Raw genomic sequence first — 20,602 nt, forward strand, 5'->3', positions numbered from 1 at the left:
TTCGAAAACATAGTAACACCGTTACGTTACGCCGCTCGCTCACGAGTGACTGTGTTTCCCTCGATTGCGCGCACGCCGGTGACGTGGGACGGGCGAGTCCATTTGCTCGTAGGTGAGGCAGGTATGTTGACAACGTGTGCTCTCAGCGCCTGTAGTATATTCCATTGCATAGTGTCTCCACAGCAATGTAGCCACTATTTAAGTTCCAACCTACGTATTTTGCAGTCACCATTACTGTGCAGTCATTTTTAAGGCAGCGTCTCGGACATATACCAGGTGTAGCATAGTTAGAAGCACAATATGAAACACCCATTGGTGTTTAATGAAAGACCCGCCAGGGTAGCCGAGAGCGTGCCGGCCAGCCTGGATGTGTTTTTAGGCGGTTTTCCACATCCCCCTAGGTGAATACCAGGCTGGTCCCCACGTTCCGCCTCAGTTACACGACTCGCAGACATTTGCAACACGTTCGCACTATTCCATGGCTTACATTAGACACAGACAGCTGCGGTACACTCATTCCTTCCTGGGGGGTACGGGGTGGGGGCAATAAGGGCATCTGACCACCCCTTAAACTTAACATGCCACATGCGTTTAACCTTGGCCGACCCTGCGTAACTGCGGGAAAAGGCTCAGAAAAAGAAAGAAAGAAAGAAAGAAAGAATTTGCGTTTAATAGAAGGAATAAAAAGATGATTTATATAGAATAATTTTTTATAACAGTATGTTCTTCTTAATTTTCTGCCTACCAGCTATAATTCCTCTTAACATTTGTGTAATTTAATTATATGTTCGGTCAACCCCTTACTTTTACCATGATCTGATTTGATGAAAGCTTCGATTGTAAGTCAAGTATGTGCATTTGATAAATGTAAAACAATAAACTGGTAGCCAACATCGCAGGAATTTTTTTTATTCCATGATTAACGGTTTCGGCGAAACTAAAGCCGCCATCATCGGATCTAGGGAGGATAGAAAACACTATAAAAGTGAGCTTGGATTCCACTTATATAACATGTATATGTATAAATTTAGTTACATACTTTAGGATACATACAGGTTACAACATCAAGGCAAACAATGGTGATATTAACAGTTGCCAATAACATGCAGGCCTTACAAAATTGTAGTAAGTAGCACATATGCGTCCAAGAGAGACGACATTATAAATGTTAAGTTCTCCATCACATACAAGCCCTAGCGAGGTACTACCGCAAATCCGTCTTTGTTCTTACACTATAGGCAGCGTCGCGAGATGGCGCTAGCAGAAGAGGCGCCAATGAATGTCACGGCTTGCGTCATAACATGCTCTACGTTATTAGGGCTTGTTCATAATTCTAGAGATTACTTACGACAATTTTGTAAGGCCTGCGTGTTATAGACAACTATTAATATCACCACTGTTTGCCTTGATGTTTTAACCTGTATGTGTCCTAAAGCATGTAACTAAATTTATATGTATACATGTCATATAAGTGGAATCCAAGCCCACTTTTATAGTGTTTTCTGTCCTCCCTAGATCCGATGATGGCGGCTTTAGTTTCGCCGAAACCGGTAATCATGGAGTAAAAAGAATTCCTGCGATCTTGGCTACCAGTTTATTGTTTTACAAGCATCTAGATCGCTCTCACACGAGCACAATGTGCTCCCTACAAAACATTTGATTCTTATCCTAGTCAAGTCCTCTATTCTTTCGACTAAACATCTATTGGTTGTTTTACACTACGTATTTCAACAATGTAACCGTAGACTACCGCGGCCGTTGACACAGTCAATAAAATCCTTTTGGGCTGCTGACCGCATTGTCAATCTATAAAATAGCCCGACGTTTCGGCCACGGTTGCAAGCGGCCTTTCTCAGGGCTTTGAGCTCAGCTGATTGCCTGTCAGCTCAGCACAAAGCCCTGAGGAAGGCTGTTTGCAAACCGTGACCGAAATGTCGGACAATTTCACAAATTGACAATTCGGTCAACAGCCCAGAAGAATTTTATCGACTATTTCAGCAATGTTACATCTGATACTTATTTGAAGTAACCATTTGGAAATGGAAACACACTTGGATGGGAACAAGCGGTGACTGGCAGCACTTCAGTTTATTATAATTCAAGAAGTTTGTTGTCGCTGTGTACCTTATTGCAAGTCAAATATTAATAATGAGCCAAATGTTTTGATTCTATTTAAGAAACAGATTATTTTATAGATAATAGCGAGCTTCTCTTTTTCAGTGTCATTAACAAGTCCTTTTTTTCAGACGGCCTACTGTACAAGAGTTAAATCAATACACATCGTGAATGCACCAAAAATAATTGATATGGCTCTCACCGTGGTGAAATCTGCACTTTCTCCAAAATTGGGGGAAAGGGTAAGTTCTCTTCACTGTTATTCCTTTCGTCAAACCGTAGTACAAGTGGAATTGTTGCCTACTTCAAGTGACGATTTAGTTATACTAATAGATGTAGCTTATACCGTGTATGAAACACCTATCTCATTACTCCATCCGAAGGATGTGAAACAGAACAAAATCATACGTGCCCTAATTTATCTGCTAGAAACATTGGCAAAGTCATCTGGACTGTATCCTTCTGTTTCACATGAAGGAAAATGTGTTCATTATCGTGGCTCTTAGTAAACAGTATGGTTGTTAGTTTTTTACACTGAGAAAATTCTTAGAAATTCGCATAGCCCTTCATTGGAACACCTTGTTTCCATGTGTTGGATGCGGAGAGCTGAATAATGAACATTTCTGTCTCACAGAATGACTTCATTGTAAACAAAGGAGAAAGTTATTACTTCGAAAAGGTTTCACCACGCTATAGTTACGAAGTTCTACAATTTGTTTATGGTACAGTTAAATCCTTGAAGCGATTTAGAAACGGTGGGTTATTATTAGAAACAACCCCTCTCTACAAGTCTAGTAGCTGAATAAATGCTAAACGCGAAATTTCCTGGTGATTACAACACTGTAATGAAACTTCACTGAATTTTTGCAAGGATGATGTATTTCCAAAACCTGTAACAAAAATAGGAAGAAAAGGACTGCTGAAAGGAAAAAGAAATAATATGAAGAGTATAAATAACTGTATGTAGCCAGTTAGAATTGTATGCCGGACTAAGACTCGAACCCGGATGTCTTTCGCGACAGTGGACCATCAAACGCCACACAGCTTACAATCTTCAACTTGTCACGGAATCTTCCTCTTTCCTTCCGACCTTCGCGGGCTAGCTGTCATGCTTCCGCGGTACCGGCGCCTCCAAGAGAGTGGGGAGCCATCTACAGACTCGCTCTTCGTACTGAGTTGTTATTCACTTACTCTGAGCAGGGCTATTTACTGAGACTATTGCATGTGGGGTAGCTCCCGCAGTTCCGTGACAGTTAAGTGAGATCTGGTCGCATCCGGAGAAACTGAGGCTTTCGACTCGTTTTTGTATGAGACCGTAGAAAACACGTTTATAGTCTCTGACGTTCCTCTGCAAAGGGGTATGTTCTTCGCAGTGACGTCAGCGTCAATAAAGAGAGAGAGAGAAAAGTGCGAAGTTATCATTGTCGATGATTCAGGAAACCGATCCCCTCGCTTCCTCCCCACCAAAGTTGCTATGAAGGTGCATCTTCCAAACAGGGTTTCCTGTATCTTCCACTAATTATGCTGTAACCGGAGAGAGTCTCTATGGCCTTCTGAGACCGTCCAACTCTCAGTTTCAATGCACTTGACTTGCGATAATTTTCTGTATAGTATACAGGATGTATAGTAATTAATGGCGTAAACGCAAACAGTTGAAGCAACACGCAACTAGAAGCAAAAAAGGCTCCGTAAAAAGTAGATCCACCAGCGAACCGTTTCCGAGATCATTGCGACTTTGTGATTACCAACCATTACTGACGTGATACGGTCTCTGTTTACATTTTCGAGACCTGTAGTTGTAAACAGAATGGATGCAGCGGTACAGTGCACGGGCAGAGGGCCACTACGCAGCTGTTTACAGAACCATCAGTTGTGTTGTACGAGTCTTGCTGGTAACTCAGAGCCGGCCGCTGTGGCCGGGCGGTTCTAGGCGCTTCAGTCCGGAACCGCGCGACTGCTACGGTCGCAGGTTCGAATCCTGCCTCGGGCATGGATTTGTGTGTTTGTCCTTAGGATAATATAGGTTAAGTAGTGTGTAAGCTTAGGGACTGATGACCTTAGCAGTTAAGTCCCATAAGATTTCACACACATTTGAACATTTTGAGCACCGGCACATTTTGTTGCCACGTTGAGACGATATATAGCGCGTCGATATGGTCAGACATGGATTGGGCTAGGAGGGCCTCTACCGTAGCGTCCAAGATTACAACGCAATGGATTACTGTGTTTGGGGTCACCCTATAGGTGCAGTGTATGCCAGCTCTGGTTCACACGGTTGAAGAATTGGACCAGAGGCTTGTCAGTGCTTGTTTGGAAGGATACAGGCCTACGGATACAGGCCACGGATACAGGCCTACATCCGTGTGCAAGGACGACACTTTGAGCTCCTCCTTTAATTGCAATAATAGTCATGTTTGTCCTGTAACTCTTCAGGCTTTCCCGGCGATCTAATGACATCTTGGGTTGTCGGGTGTTCTGCCGGATATCAGCGTCGTACTTGCACGATATTTCGGTCACGTAGCTCGTAACCTTCATCAGGTGTGACCTGAGACTGCTCCTTGAGTGGACCTGGTCCAGTATTTATGCCTATGGCCTTCCCCCTCCACCAACGGCTGCAGGCGCTTCCTCTGTGGTCCGCGCCCATTCCTTGCGACCTGCTGGAGCGTTGCTGCTCCGTTTTCCGTCCGCTGCGGTTCTAGGTGTTCCCTCTGCGGTCCGCGCCCACCAACCCCGCTCCTGGGGGTTACATCTACGGTCTGGGGTACCAAGCGTTCCCCTTGCGGTCCGCGCCCGCTCACCACGACCTGTTGGAGCGTTGCCGCTCCGTTTTTCGTCCACTGCGGCTCTGGATGTTCCCTCTGCGGTCCGCGCCCACCAGTCCCACTTCTGGGTGTTCCATCTTCGGTCTGGTGCTCCTGGCAGTCCGTCAGGGGCTCGTTTTCCATCGCCATGTCTCTGGTTCTTCTGCTTGTGCAGTGTTGCAGCTGGCCCCGCTGCTCCTTTAACAATTCCAGAGCCGGATCCCAGGCTCTGCTTAGCTGGTACCCTGTGTCACGGTTCATAAGATCGTCAGCCATTAACGACGCTGATATCCGGCAGAACACCCGACAACCCAAGATGTCATGTTTGTCCTGTTTATTTAAAACACCTACACGTCTAGCAAAGTATCTCTAATAACTTTTTCTTTATATTGTACAGTGTTGTTACCTTTTCTTAACTAGGGTGCAGTTTACACAGAACATAGTCAATGGTGGCTGGTAACCACAAAGTCGCATTTATCTCGCAAACGGTTCGTTTGCGTTGTTTGTCTGTACAGGTAGATCATATCTGCCGATTTCCGATTCGGATGATTCCTTCGTGGGGAATTTTTTTTTTTTTTCGTAGAGCGTATTTATGAAATCTAACCTTGACACGAGTGGGAGTGGATGAAAATAAGAAAAGCATAATCATGAAACTAAACCATGAATACCGTCAATGACAGTAAGCCCACTTAGTGGTTTAAATAAAAAAACGAAAAAATAAATACAAATACCAGCACACTCGCCTAAGTTCATGTTAATGTAACTAGCTGGCAGCGAATGTTAACAGTGTGCATTTAACCCCTGATGAAAGTTAACTAATCTCACGTCGCCCTCAATTACAATGCCGGCTTATTCTTACCATTCCTATTCGGTGTAAATGTGGAAGTACGCCTGGAAATTCTGAGTCCAGCTCATTCTCTGTGCTTACATGCCATGCGGAGACTTCCTTCTGTACAACAGCAAGTCCTGCCTCATACGTCACCTGGCAGCAAGTGTTTACCTATCGATCGTCTGACAGCGAGTAGTTTCTCATCGATCTCCAAGCAGCAAGTGTCCTCTTGCTTAACTCTCTGGAAGTTTGCTGTTTCTGCTAGGGTAGGAATCTCACCATTCAACTGCAGCAGACGTTGCGAGTCCTGACCGATAATAATTTTGTAAATAAGTTAAACAGTTTCTTGTATTGTATGTTAACCGGGGACATAGAAACGACAGAGAAGCTCCGTCCCCGCCGTAGCCTTAGTGGTCCACAACCCCACGACGACTACCGCAGTCCACATCACCCCTCCGCCGCCCCACACCGAACCCAGGTTTACTGTGCGGTTCGGCCCCAGGTTTACTGTGCGGTTCGGCCACCGGCGAACGCCGCCAGGGAACGTCTCACACCAGACGAGTCTAACTCCTACGTTTGCGTGGTAGAGTAATGGTGGTGTACGCGTACGTGGAGAACGTGTTTGCACAGCTATCGCCGACACAGTGTAACCGAGGCGGAATAAGGGAAACCAGCCCGCATTCGCCGCACGGCTGACCGGGCGGGCTAAACAGACTTACTCTCATGCATTTTGTCATGGTTGACTAATGATGGTCTGGTGTGCGGAGGAAGGCAGAAAATCTCCCCCACACCATGACAGGTTTCTAAACCTAGCATACCGAACAGCTTATACACAGGCGTCCATGGGAAAGCATGCGTTCTACAGAAACAATTATTGTGAGCCAATCAGAGTGGTCATTGCAAGGGTTTTAAACTAACATTCCTTCATAGTGAGACTGCAGAGAAATGGTGAACCCCTCACTTCTCTCATTTTGGCACCTGCACCTGGCTTCACATGTTATCTTTCCAAAAGGATGTCTTTAGTCATCTAGTACAATGGAGTTTTCGGCAGGTAGGCCAGCCCGCCCGAAGTGCGGAGATTCTGCACTTCCTACCTGCTCTGATGGACAACGTTCAGCTTTGAACTCATTTGTCATCCTCTGTGGTCGTTATAAGTAAACTATGTTTCCCAAGCCAGCTAGAAATAGCTCTCCAAGGCTGCAGAAAATTACAGATCCCTCACCATAATAAAAGGAAAAGAAGATAAAACGTAATTAGTAGAGCGTTCATTGATAGCACTGAATATTGTCTGCCGTTATGGTGCAACATTAAGGGATCGACTAAAACGACTGTGGGGATGTGCATATAACATTACATATGTTGGGTCGCAGTTTAGGGATACGCTGCCATGTAACACATTCTACATAGGTGTTGTGCTGGGAGGGGTTGTTGTTGTTGTGGTCTTCAGTCCAGAGACTGGTTTGATGCAGCTCTCCATGCTACTCTATACTGTGCAAACTTCTTCATCTTGCAGTATCTACTGCAACCTACATCGTTCTGAATGTGCTTACTGTACTCATCTCTTGGTCTCCCTCTATGATTTTTACCCTCCACGCTGCCCTCCAATACTAAATTAATGGCCGGCCGAAGTCGCCGTGTGGTTCTAGGCGCTGCAGTCTGGAACCGCGAGACCGCTACGGTCGCAGGTTCGAATCCTGCCTCGGGCATGGATGTGTGTGATGTCCTTAGGTTAGTTAGGTTTAAATAGTTCTAAGTTCTAGGGGACTAATGACCTCAGAAGTTAAGTCCCATAGTGCTCAGAGCCATTTGAACCACTAAATTGGTGATGTGTTGATGCCTCAGAACATGTCCCACCAACCGATCCCTTCTTCTAGTCAAGTTGTGCCACAAATTTTTCTTCTCTCCAGTTCTGTTCAGTACCTCCTCATTAGTTATGTGATCTACCCATCTAATCTTCAGCATTATTCTGTAGCACCACATTTCAAAAGCTTCTATTCTCTTCTTGGCTAACCTATTTATCGTCCACGTTTCACTTCCATGCATGGCTACACTCCATACAAATCCTTTCAGAAACAACTTCCTGACACTTAAAATGGTTCAAATGGCTCTGAGCACTATGGGACTCAACATCTTAGTTCATAAGTCCCCTAGAACTTAGAACTACTTAAACCTAACTAACCTAAGGACATCACACACACCCATGCCCGAGGCAGGATTCGAACCTGCGACCGTAGCAGTCCTGCGGTTCCGGACTGCAGCGCCAGAACCGCTAGACCACCGCGGCCGGCCCTGACACTTAAATCTATACCCTAAGTTAACAAATTTCTCTTCTTCAGAAACGCTTTCCTTGCCTTTGCCAGTCTACATTTTATATCCTCTCTACTTCGACCACCATCATTTATTTTGCTCCCCAAATAGCAAAATTCATTTACTACTTTAAGCAGCATCACCCGATTTAATTCGACTACATTCCATTATCCTCGTTTTGCTTTTGTTGATGTTCATCTTATATCCTCCTTGTAAGACACTGTCCATTCCGTTCAACTGCTCTTCCAAGTCCTTTGCTGTGTCTGACAGAATTACAATGTCATCAGCGAACCTCAAAATTTTTATTTCTTCTCCATGGATTTTAATTCCTACTCCGAATTTTTCTTTTGTTTCCTTTATTGCTTGCTCAATATACAGATTGAATAATATCGGGGATAGGCTACGACCCTGTCTCACTCCCTTCCCAGCCACTCCTTCCCTTTCATGCCCCTCGATTCCTATAACTGCCATCTGGTTTCTGTACAAATTGTAAAAGCCTTTCGCTCCCTGTATTTTACCCCTGCCACCTTCAGAATTTGAAAGTATTCCAGTCAACATTGGCAAAGGCTTTCTCTAAGTCTACGAATGCTATAAACATAGGTTTGCCTTTCCTTAATCTATCCTCTAAGAGAAGTCGTAGGGTCAGTATTACCTCGCATGTTCCAACACTTTTACGGAATCAAAACTGATCTTACTTACTCACCATAATAAAAGGAAAGGAAGAGAAAACCTTATTAGAAGAGCGTTCATTGATAGCACTGAATATTGTCTGCTGTTATGGTGCAGCATTAAGGGATCGACTAAATTGACTGTGGCGATGTGCATATAACATTACAAAATATGTTGGGTCGCAGTTCAGGGATACGCTGCCATGTAACACATTCTACATAGGTGTTGTGCTGGAGGAGTAATCATCTACAATGGCTCACCCGGCAGTGGATGTAGGAACCTCGTAACACGCATTATGACACCAAAAATAAGAGTAGACACTACTTACTGCCTTTGACGTAAGCCTGCTAGAGCTATAGTTGCCGATAAATGTTCTTTCCACCATAGCGGCCGTCTGAGCCATTTTGAACATAATGATGTGAAGTAGTCTCTTCGGATTGAGGTAGTTGGGGTGAGTGAATGCTCCTGTGAAGCGATTTCGAAGCTCTTGGTGTACAACGTGGACGTTGACGCTCGCCAATAGGACTGTCTAGTGAACTAGCGAAACCGCTAATACGCTACGAGAAATATAGCTTCCGAAATGATTGGTACTCACGTCTTCCCGTTATCTCCTCGATGGTAGATTAAAGCAGGAGAGCGTGCCTATCAATATGAATCTTTTAGGTGACAGAAGAAACTTCAGCAGGCTCCTGCGCAAGGAACATGTTTAGGCTAATGATTTACTATGACTTTAGCGCTGAGATATTTCTAGTAGATTAGTTATGTCACCTAGTAGTTCGGTTGAGCACTTATAAATTTTTCATATACAGAAAAAAGGAAAGAGTCATTTATCTTAGTCACACTGTTTAATTTTTTTCCAGCCTTCGAAGTACGTGGGAATTGATTCCTGTGGCATGTGAAGCGGTGGTTATATCCCGGACTTCTATAGCGTAGCGTTGATCGAGGTGACTCACTATCGATGCAAATTTAGTCGCTTCCGCTGTAGTTTCGACATAGCAAAAGCTAGCCTCTACCTGGGCAAACGGCCAAAACGGTGGGAGGCGAATAGCCAGTCGCGATACTGCAGACAGTTCCGCCCTGTAATCAATATTATTATGTTATTGCGGATCTGTCTTCTCAGCGCTGATCACGTCGACGTCTCCTCCGACGGCAGTATTAGATCGTGTACTGCTGCCCGTACTTAATAAGTGCTGAATCACACACTGAGAATGGGATTGAACAGTTTTATTAAAGCGAAATTACGAAACGGAAAAAAAGTTAGTTGGTATAGGCGATTTCTCAATATACAGCAAGAAAAACAGAATAAACATAAAGTGAAAGATTAAAAATTTCTTTTCAGGCGACAGTGAACAGCATCGATAAACTTAGAGAAATGCATGGTAAACACTGTGCCACAAAATATTTATTCACAGCCGTTTTCGATCATTAATTATCTTCACAGTGGAAAAATATTGTGGCAATTTCAGGTGTCATACATACTGTTTAACCAGAAAAGATGCCAAAGCTGACTTGTAAACATGAGAAAAGATACGCCATAATACTGGCTTAAGCAAACAGAAGCATGATTTCATCTTTCAATTGTTTCTGATTGCTTATGCAGGTATTATGACGTGAACTATCTTTTTCTGATGTCTGCAAGTCAGCTAACGAAAACAAGCTGGGTAGATAGAAAAAGTAATGAACAGGTCTTAAGAGAAGTGAATGAGAACAGAACGCTGCTAAATTATATAGCAAGAAGAAAATGAAAAATGATAGGGCACATGATGAGATACAACCAGTTCCTAAGGAATGTATTTGAAGGAAAAGTTTTAGGGAAAAAACCAAGAGGCAGGCCAAGAGCAACGTATTTTAATAACATCAAAGAAGATGTGGGGATAAAATCGTATGAAGAATTGAATAGGATGACAATGGAGAGAGGGACGTGGCTAAAGCGACAAGGCCTAGTCCTTAGTTTATGATGGCGCAAGTCAGCTATGGCATTTTTTTTCTGGTTAAATAGCATTTATGGCTTCTGAAGTTGTTACAATAGTTTTCCACCTTGAAGATAATCAGTTCAAAAATGGCTCAAATGGCTCTGAGCACTATGGGACTTAACATTTGAGGTCATCAATCGCCTAGAACTTAGAACTACTTAAACCTAACTAACCTATGGACATCACACACATCCATGCTCGAGGCAGGATTCGAACCTGCGACCGTGGCAGTCGCGCGGTTCCGGACTGTAGCGCCTAGAACCGTTAGGCCACCGCGGCGTGGAATATGATCAGTGATCGAAACCAGTTGTGAATAAATATATTGTAAGACAGCACAGTGTTTACGATGCATTCCTTCTAATAAACTTAATATGTTACAGCTTCAAGGAGTAAGTAATAAACATAAACACAGCGCTCGAAGAGGCGGGCACAAACTTTGGCGGTTGACACCATTCATTTGTCACCGCACAGTCACTCAACTAGCGCCACAACTTTATCTCTGGATGTCGCGAACGGAGCTAACGAATGCGACCACAAGAGTCGACGTGTGTAGCGGTCACTATAATACTAATAACTCTACACAACGAACTGCAAAATGCTATAATCGATAAAAGGTGTATAAATCTTCTGATGATGAGTCGCTAGACGGCTTGAAACTGGACATGATATAATGAAAATTGAACCATCACAAAAGGCGACTGGTTGCAATTAGTTTTGAAAATCTTAGCTCTCTGAGAAAGGCATTTATTTTTGTTCTATCTGTGTTAAGCGAGACTGGCAGTCGGTACTTACATAAAAAACTGAATTTGCTCAATAGGCACGACGTTGGAGGTAATCCTATGAGTTGGCACCAAACACTGATACTCCTCAGAAGCTTTGGAATCCATTGCCAATAAAAGTTTCGTTCACGAACGATGTTAAAGTTCTTTTCTGCACGGATCCGTCTACACATTGTGAACAACAGGTGATGATACACTGGACAACCACAGACCTGGGCTAAATTCGCTCTTATAATCTACGGTGTTATAATGGAGGCCATATGGTAAATCGCCAGAGCAATCTTCTACGGAGGAAGACATTCTGCAACAACTATTGCTTATAACGATGTAATGAGAGAATTTCCTTATTTTGATAACAGACGGCATGACAGTTCCATTTTCACTCTTAAGACGACTCACAATACTAACTGGAGTACTATCTTAATACGACGACTGATGTTTGCAGGTAATGGCGCACCTCGAAGGCTCTGATACAGTCTTCCAGTGTGTTCCACGAGAGTTCATACCAAATGAACTAGGTGGCACGGGCGGCCCAGTAGATGAGATACATGGTAAGTCAGCAAGTTTGATATATTTCTAATGTCAAAAATATTTCGTGTGTTTTACAGAGACGGGGGTGGGGGAGGGAGAGTGGAGACATAAAATCGTTATTCGTTCTTTATAATTCGTTTTACACGATGTTCATCACACTAGAGAAAGTATTATATTGCATACTGACTTCGATTTGGATTGTTGCCGTGAAACTGCTCATTGTTGTGTTTTTAAACGAGCCTAACGCAGGACGCTTCTCATTAAAATACCGAGTGATTATTATTAAAGTTAGCTATCTAGGGAGACCCATTGTGGGCTATAATTATCGTATGGCAACGAAACTCGGATGATATGCTGATGCAGTTAATAATAAAGTCAACACCATGCCTTCCTCGCATGTTGGACCTTTTCCGTCCCCATCCCATTCCTACTCCATTACATGTGAAGACATTTCTGTACGTATTTATTGCATTCACAGTGCCAAATTTGTACCTGGAGGCCAAAATTGCAACTAATTTTTTTCAGCGTGAATCGTTTCTGCACTAACGCATTAGAATATTTACCAAGTTTTGCTACCATATGATAATTACAGCCCACACTGGACCTCTGTGACTAGCTGCGCTTTAATTATAGCCACCATTTATATTACACAATTTGTAGCATAAAATCTAATTATACACTGCTGGCCACCGTAAATGCAACACCAACAAAGACAAGAGGTAGCACAACAAAATTTATTTTGTAGATAACATGTTGACCAAGTATCAAATGATTACGTTTACAGACGTCTGTGACATGTGGTTCCTGCCAGAATCAGTAGCCAGAGTAGCCGCCATTGCTGGAGATCACCGCTGCCACACGTCTCGGCATTGAGTCAAAGAGACGTTGGATGTGTTCCTGGGGTACAGCAGCCCAAGCAGCTTCCACACGTTGCCAAAGATCATCTGGTGTGGCAGCTGGGGATGTAATCTGGGTCACTCGTTGAGCAACCATGGACCACATGTTTTCTATCGGCGAAAGATCCGGAGAGCGAGCCGGCCAGGGAAGCAATTCAATCTGGTTATTGACGAAGAACCTTTGGACAATGCGTGCCACGTGTGGTCGCGCATTATCCTGTTGAAATATGGCTGTGGCCGAGCCCTGAAGGTAGGGAAGGACAACTGGCTCCAGCACCTCGGATATGTAGCGCCGGCTATTTAAAGTACCGGCAATGCGTACTCGAGGCGTGCGAGAGTAATATCCAATACCGCCCCATACAATAATACCCGGTGCAAGACCAGTGTGGCGGTGCATAATGCAGCTGTCCAGCATCCTCTCTCCACGGTGTCTCCACACTCGAATCCGACCATCGTGGTGCTGCAGACAGAAGCGTGCCTCGTCAGTAAAGACAACGTCATTCCATTCTGCCGTCCACATCCGTCTGTCATCACACCATTGGCGACGGAGACGTCTGTTGTTCTGCGTCAATGGTAGACGAAGCAATGGACGTCTTGCGGACAGACCACTCTGCTGTAAACGGCGTCGAATGGTACGCGCAGACACTGGATGATGCGTTACAGACGCAATGTGCTGTGCTATGGTTCGGGATGTCACTGAGCGATCCGTCACTGCCATGCGCACAATTTGCCTATCAGCACGTGCAGTGGTGCACCGAGGTGAATGCGATCGACCATGTCGGTCCGTCGTACCCTCCTGCAGCCAACGGTCACATATCCGCATTACAGTTGTTTGGTTTCGTCCATCACGACTAGCGATTTCTCTGTATGATAATCCACAATCTCGGTAAGCCACTATCCTTCCTCTGTCGAACTCGGATACTTGATCAAACGATGTTCGCTGTTGTCTACGAGGCATAACTGATCGTCTTGTGAAACAACCACAAGGTAAACACACGTGCCGAACGTACACTCGTCGAAATCGCCAAGCCTTAAATGGCGCTATGAGGTGGCGCCACAGGCGCGCGTGATGTGCGTCTGCGCTGAAATTCTAATCAGTTGCATATCTCATCGCTGCAAACTCATGGTGTAAATTTCAGTTGATTCGGATGCTTCCTTCAGGGTGTTGCATTTACGGTGGCCAGCAGTGTACATGCATATGTGCAACACGGATACGTTAGAAGAGCATCGCATGAATTTTAAGTTCCCTTTTACAGAACTATTCAAGGAGCTAAGAACTGGACTTGAAAGTCTCTTCGGGTTTGCTGCCGGATCCTAAAATCAACTTGACTCGATATTTCGGTGATCCAACTGGTCGCCATCTTCAGGAAAAGGCTGCTTCTGCTGATGAGTTCCGCTGAGAAATTAAGCCAGGCTGCAAATCGACGTCCTATATAGGCCACCGTTCAGTACACGGCGCATGCGCCGCCCACCACGGATGCTGCCCTACAAGACAGGGAGGTGGCGCCGCCCTTTGTGGAACACTGCTGGCAACGATATATCGCACTCAAGGCCGCACCGAAGAACGTTCAATTTTGATGCGAGAGAATACAGGATTCCACGTCTTGCTAAGAGGAAACCCACTGTCTCTGTTGATTAAATTTCCGCCAACCTAATTTCAATCGCCTCTTTATAGACACTGTTTCAAAAACCGGCAATGTTGGCAACTACCACAGTTTCATCAAATTTCATACTGTGTCCGTCATTTAAGCAGTGTTCTGCTACTGCCGATTTTTCCGGCTGTTGTAGCCTCGTATGACGGCGATGTTCCACACACCTGTCATGCACTAAAGCTGAAGTCCTCAGTGCCATATCCTCAAAGTCCTCCAAAAATAAATTGGCGACTATGGGTGATAAAGGACTACCATAGCCACTCCGTCATTCTGTTCAAAAATGTTACCGTTAAATAAAAAATACGTGGATGTCAGCACATGACGACCAAGCTTCACCAGCTCTTCATCCAGTTTTTCACTGATCAATCTAAGGGACTCTTCCAGAGGAACTCGTGTAAAAAGGGATACCACATCAAAACTCACTAACAGATCTGAAGGACTCAACTTCAAAGATCGCAATCGAACTGGAGACATGGTGTTCACACTTGCCAACAAATGGACTGAGAACAGATGATAAATACTTTGCCAGGTAATAAGTGGGTGCACCCAAATTACTAACCATAGGGTGTAGAGGAACCCCTTCCTTATGCAACTTAGGCAAACCATACAACCTAGGCGGAACTGCAGCACCAGGATGAAGTTTCTTACGCAAATCTTCCGACAACGTACTCTTTTTCAACTGTGAAAGTGTCTTACGCTTGATCCCGTCTGTGGGGTCATTGAGTGCGATATATCGTTGCCAGCAGGGTTCCACTAAGGGCGGCGCCACCTCCCTGTCTTGGAGGGCAGCATCCGTGGTGGGCGGCGCATGCGCCGTGTACTGAACGGTGGCCTATATAGGACGTCGATTTGCAGCCTGGCGTCAGTTCTCAGCGGGACTCATCAGCTGAAGCAGCCTTTTCCTGAAGATGGCGATCAGTTGGATCGCCGAAATATCGAGTCAAGTTGATTTTAGATCCGGCAGCAAACCCGAAGAGACTTTCAAGACTCATTAAGCTGGGAAAGCCTACGTAACGACAGCTAAAAACTAGTCTAAGAGAATTGCGTCATGTTGTACATTACAACTTGAGTGCCTGCATTTATCAAATTCTATGAAAATATGACACACTCTTCACAGATAAAGGTGGCACTATTTAGGAAGGATACTAGCCACCCAGGTGTCATCCTAATGCAAGAGCGTCTTGCCAATCAAGGTTGTAGTGTTTGTATATTACATCAAACGTTCTTCTCGTAAATATGACTGATAGTGATTCTTGTTGAACATGATTCCGATGGCCGCCATTTATGTAAAATTATTTTGTAGGCTATATGTTACTATATTACCTTCTTGTAAACTGAATAAAGCAATACTAGAAAATGGGAAAAATCTATTTAATTTTATCGATATTTCACAGCTTCAAACGTGACAGTATTCAACATTCTGGAAGTATGAATTAAAAAACGCCTTCGGTCACAACTTTTCGTGTTTTGTTAAGGACACGATGCATTTCGGGCCCTGTGGGTCCATCATCAGGTGTAATTTGTCTTAATACATGCCTTATTTTTTGTCTTGATGCATGTACCTGTCATGAAAAGGTTACGGATTTCGTAAGTCGAACGCTGAAAATACGAGGGCAGTTCAATAAGTAATGCAACACATTTTTTTTCTGAAACAGTGGTTGTTTTATTCAGCATTGAAATACACCAGGTTATTCCCCAATTTTTTACCTACACAACACTATTTTTCAACGTAATCTCCATTCAATGCTACGGCCTTACGCTACCTTGAAATGAGGGCCTGTATGCCTGCACGGTACCATTCCACTGGTCGATGTCGGAGCCAACGTCGTACTGCATCAATAACTTCTTCATCATCCGCGTAGTGCCTCCCACGGATTGCGTCCTTCATTGGGCCAAACATATGGAAATCCGACGGTGCGAGATCGGGGCTGTAGGGTGCATGAGGAAGAACAGTCCACTGAAGTTTTGTGAGCTCCTCTCGGGTGCGAAGACTTGTGTGAGGTCTTGCGTTGTCGTGAAGAAGGAGAAGTTCGTTCAGATTTTTGTGCCTACGAACACGCTGAAGTCGTTTCTTCAATTTCTGAAGAGTAGCACAATACACTTCAGAGTTGATCGTTTGACCATGGGGAAGGACATCGAACAGAATAACCCCTTCAGCGTCCCAGAAGACTGTAACCATGACTTTACCGGCTGAGGGTATGGCTTTAAACTTTTTCTTGGTAGGGGAGTGGGTGTGGCGCCACTCCATTGATTGCCGTTTTGTTTCAGGTTCGAAGTGATGAACCCATGTTTCATCGCCTGTAACAATCTTTGACAAGAAATTGTCACCCTCAGCCACATGACGAGCAAGCAATTCCGCACAGATGGTTCTCCTTTGCTCTTTATGGTGTTCGGTTAGACAACGAGGGACCCAGCGGGAACAAACCTTTGAATATCCCAACTGGTGAACAATTGTGACAGCACTACCAACAGAAATGTCAAGTTGAGCACTGAGTTGTTTGATGGTGATCCGTCGATCATCTCGAACGAGTGTGTTCGCACGCTCCGCCATTGCAGGAGTCACAGCTGTGCACGGCCGGCCCGCACGCGGGAGATCAGACAGTCTTGCTTGACCTTGCGGCGATGATGACACACGCTTTGCCCAACGACTCACCGTGCTTTTGTCCACTGCCAGATCACCGTAGACATTCTGCAAGCGCCTATGAATATCTGAGATGCCCTGGTTTTCCGCCAAAAGAAACTCGATCACTGCCCGTTGTTTGCAACGCACATCCGTTACAGACGCCACTTTAACAGCTCCGTACAGCGCTGCCACCTGTCGGAAATCAATGAAACTATACGAGACGAAGCGGGAATGTTTGAAAATATTCCACAAGAAATTTCCGGTTTTTTCAACCAAAATTGGCCGAGAAAAAAAATGTGTTGCACTACTTATTGAACTGCCCTCGTATATGCGAAACAGTAGAAAAGATGAACGGTGAAACTTACTACATCATCCTAGAAAACCGTTTTTAACATGTTAGCACCAGCATCGCTGTTGATGTTCTGGCATGCCAATTCCTTTTTGAATCTTTGAAGATGGCCGCCTAACTGTTTTATGTGGAACCTTAACCACAACTTTATGAGTACATGACATCTTTACGTACATAAAATGTTGCTCAAGTTATAACTCATGTAAGTGTTACGAAATTGATTCTTCGTGTCAGCTGCTTGTGACAAATGTAAATTTGTTCCGGACGGGGACTCAAATCCGGATATCCCGGTTAGCGCGAGCGGTCGCTGTAACCATTTCGGCGGTCTGAGCAGGAACAGCTGATGTCAATCCGGATTCGCAAAACGCGGATTAGTTCCGTAATGTTTACTTCAGATGCATGTTATCAGAGCAGTAACTGTTCCTTCATGCATGTCTCAATAACATTGTAATGTGAATATACAGACACTATGTAAACACAGATATTGTAACCACCCAGTCATGTAAAACGGTTGGATAATATCTCCATACCAAAGAAGATCGAATCATGTGCTTTCGGGCTGCTATGCTGGTAGTTACCAAGCAGAGCAACTAGATCACGTGCCATCAAATGTCACATTTGCGATACTGCTATGAAGCAAATTTTTAAGCTGCCGCTGCAAGATATCTTGAAATACAGAAATCGTAAAACTGATGTGGAAATGTCCTGATTCGGTGTTAGTTTTGGCTTTAGCTGTCACATTATAATCGTTGTACCAACCGTTCTGTCTAACAAGCTATTAGAGGTAAGTCTTTCTATAGACGTTGGCTACCACGAGAAACAGTTTTCTTGTTTATGTCTATAAAATGTCGACTGGGACAGTGATTATGGAGATCTTTTCAAAACATTCTTCAAACGTTTCTTCATTTATACAAGTTTTCTTCATTTACACAAATTTTCTGCCGCCTGAAATAGCGTATTGTCAGGCAGAAGAAAACACTTTAACCGCACAAAAGATTAGTTTCTATAGTCCATTAATCGGAAGAACAATCCTGATGCAGCCATTACGCCGATTACGTTGCGTATTCTTCTACGTTTGCTGTTACCTCATCGGCTTTTATTTCCCGCGGAGTGTCAGCTGTGTATAGTTGGGTGCAGTAATAACCTTTCGTTTTATGCGGCAGCGTAGCTCGCCCATGCCTCTCAGTGAAGATAACATAATGCACAACGCTTTGCTGGCGCATTTAAAAAGGGAAGCCAGTCCAACAAGCCCACAGTGATGTGAACAATGCGGGTAATCATCTGGAAGATTATTTGTTTCTGTTCGACATTCCACAACTCATGTTAATAATATCTCGTTTAATCTCTTTCCAGTTGATTTATTTTAGCACTTCTCACATATAGGTATTTGAAAATGCTGGAACACTGACATCATTCACATCGAAAGTATTAAAATAAAACATTCGGAAGCAGATTGGTGTAAACATTACACCTGCAGATAATTAATGAAATCGACAAACAGCAGCCAAAACAATTAAACTTGAAATGTCATTTAAATTTTAAACCGGATAAATTAATACACAATAATACTCCGATAATACGCTTCTTAAGAGAACAGATGGAAATCATGTTTTAGATTAGAAAAAGAGCATCAAATAGTACCTGCAAGGACACAGTATAACTTATCCGCGAGAGCAATATACGATTTTAAGAGTGTGTAGCAGAGATTTTGCTGTATAACGAAATACTGAAGCTACTTAAGGTATTACTCAGTCATGTGGTAACCTCTTAACTCCTTTAATCTCGGAATGTGAAGAAGACATTACATCAGTGGTACTACCACCTTCAGCATTGACCAGTGGCCGGCCAACAACACAATCTATGAAAGCACCCAAGTGCCACATTTTGACTTCTTCCTTTATTGTGTGTCATTTTGCATCCCACCAGCGTTCGCCGTTCGCAAGTGACGTACGACAGAGCTTCGTGCGTTAATTTAGGCACGTCTGGTAGCTTAAATATAGTGTTATTTCTTGCAACATATTGTTTAACATGGAGCCAAGTAAATCCTATTCGGTTGAAACGGCAGTGGCACAGAGGTAATCTAACAGCAATGTGACTTACAGACTGTGCCGTTTCATCACTAATGTACTGGTCTAAGACGTAACCTTCAACTTGTTTCAGTAATTAAGGCGCAGTCGCAATAGGATCGACATGTGCTCCCTTTCCCATCAGCCAGTTTACAATGTCTTCCTTCTTCCAAGATTTTTGTGGCCTTTGGTCAACCTAAACAGTATAATATGAGGCTTTGCGGTAATTATAACACTGTTTCGCTCTAATTTGGGTAGAATACTGTTTTAGAAACACTTCACCATTCATGACTTCACGATGACCTCCAGTCTTTTCTTATTCGAAAAAATTCTCCACCTGCACAGTTCGATGCAGTTGCGCGTTGTCATCCGCAGAAATGAAAAGATGCACGTTGAAAAGGAGTACAGTGTTACAGAAACGTTGACCCTTGCGTGTACAGAGTTTAAAGAACTGGAAGTCAATACGCCCATGCAACATTATCCTTCCCCACACCATAACACCTGAATCACTGAAAAGGTTAAAAAAAATCGCTCTAAGCACTATCGGACTAGGGGACTGATTAGTCCCCTAGACTTAGAACTACTTAAACCTAACTAATCTAAGGACATGACACTCATCCATGCCCGAGGCAGGATTCGAACCTGCGACCGCAGCAGCAGCGCTGTTCCAGACTGAAGCGCCTAGAACCGCTCGGCCAAGGCGGCTGGCTACCGAAAAGGTCGTGTACAGAATTTTCGTGGGTGCGTTAAGAGTTCCCACCTCTTACCAAATGAGGGTACCTCTGGCACTGCCGAAAATGGTCGTTTCCGTGGTCTCGATGCCGTGTTTGGAGTAGTAGTGGAAAACAGAAGAATACATAATGTAAGCTGGAGCACACATAGTCGAAAGTAGGAAAAAATATCACCTCACAGATACTATCAAAACTGGAACGAGATTTTCACTCTGCAGCGGAGTGTGCGCTGATATGAAACTTCCTGGCAGATTAAAACTGTGTGCCCGACCGAGACTCGA

At 44.0% G+C, this 20,602-nt stretch overlaps 1 protein-coding gene across 2 annotated transcripts in view; it reads left to right on the forward strand.

The window, feature by feature from the left end:
- The window catches only part of LOC126259403 (alpha-tocopherol transfer protein-like), a 154,163-nt gene that overhangs the window by 107,650 nt on the left and 25,911 nt on the right, over positions 1-20,602 (forward strand). For both annotated transcript variants that reach the window (XM_049956175.1, XM_049956176.1), the window contains 2 exons: positions 2,247-2,357; positions 11,919-12,024. In XM_049956175.1, coding sequence (XP_049812132.1) covers positions 2,247-2,357; positions 11,919-12,024 — 217 coding nt within the window. The remainder of the gene's footprint in view (positions 1-2,246; positions 2,358-11,918; positions 12,025-20,602) is intronic.

Source organism: Schistocerca nitens, chromosome 5, assembly GCF_023898315.1.
Source record: "Schistocerca nitens isolate TAMUIC-IGC-003100 chromosome 5, iqSchNite1.1, whole genome shotgun sequence".
In the NCBI taxonomy this organism is placed as follows: domain Eukaryota; kingdom Metazoa; phylum Arthropoda; class Insecta; order Orthoptera; family Acrididae; genus Schistocerca; species Schistocerca nitens.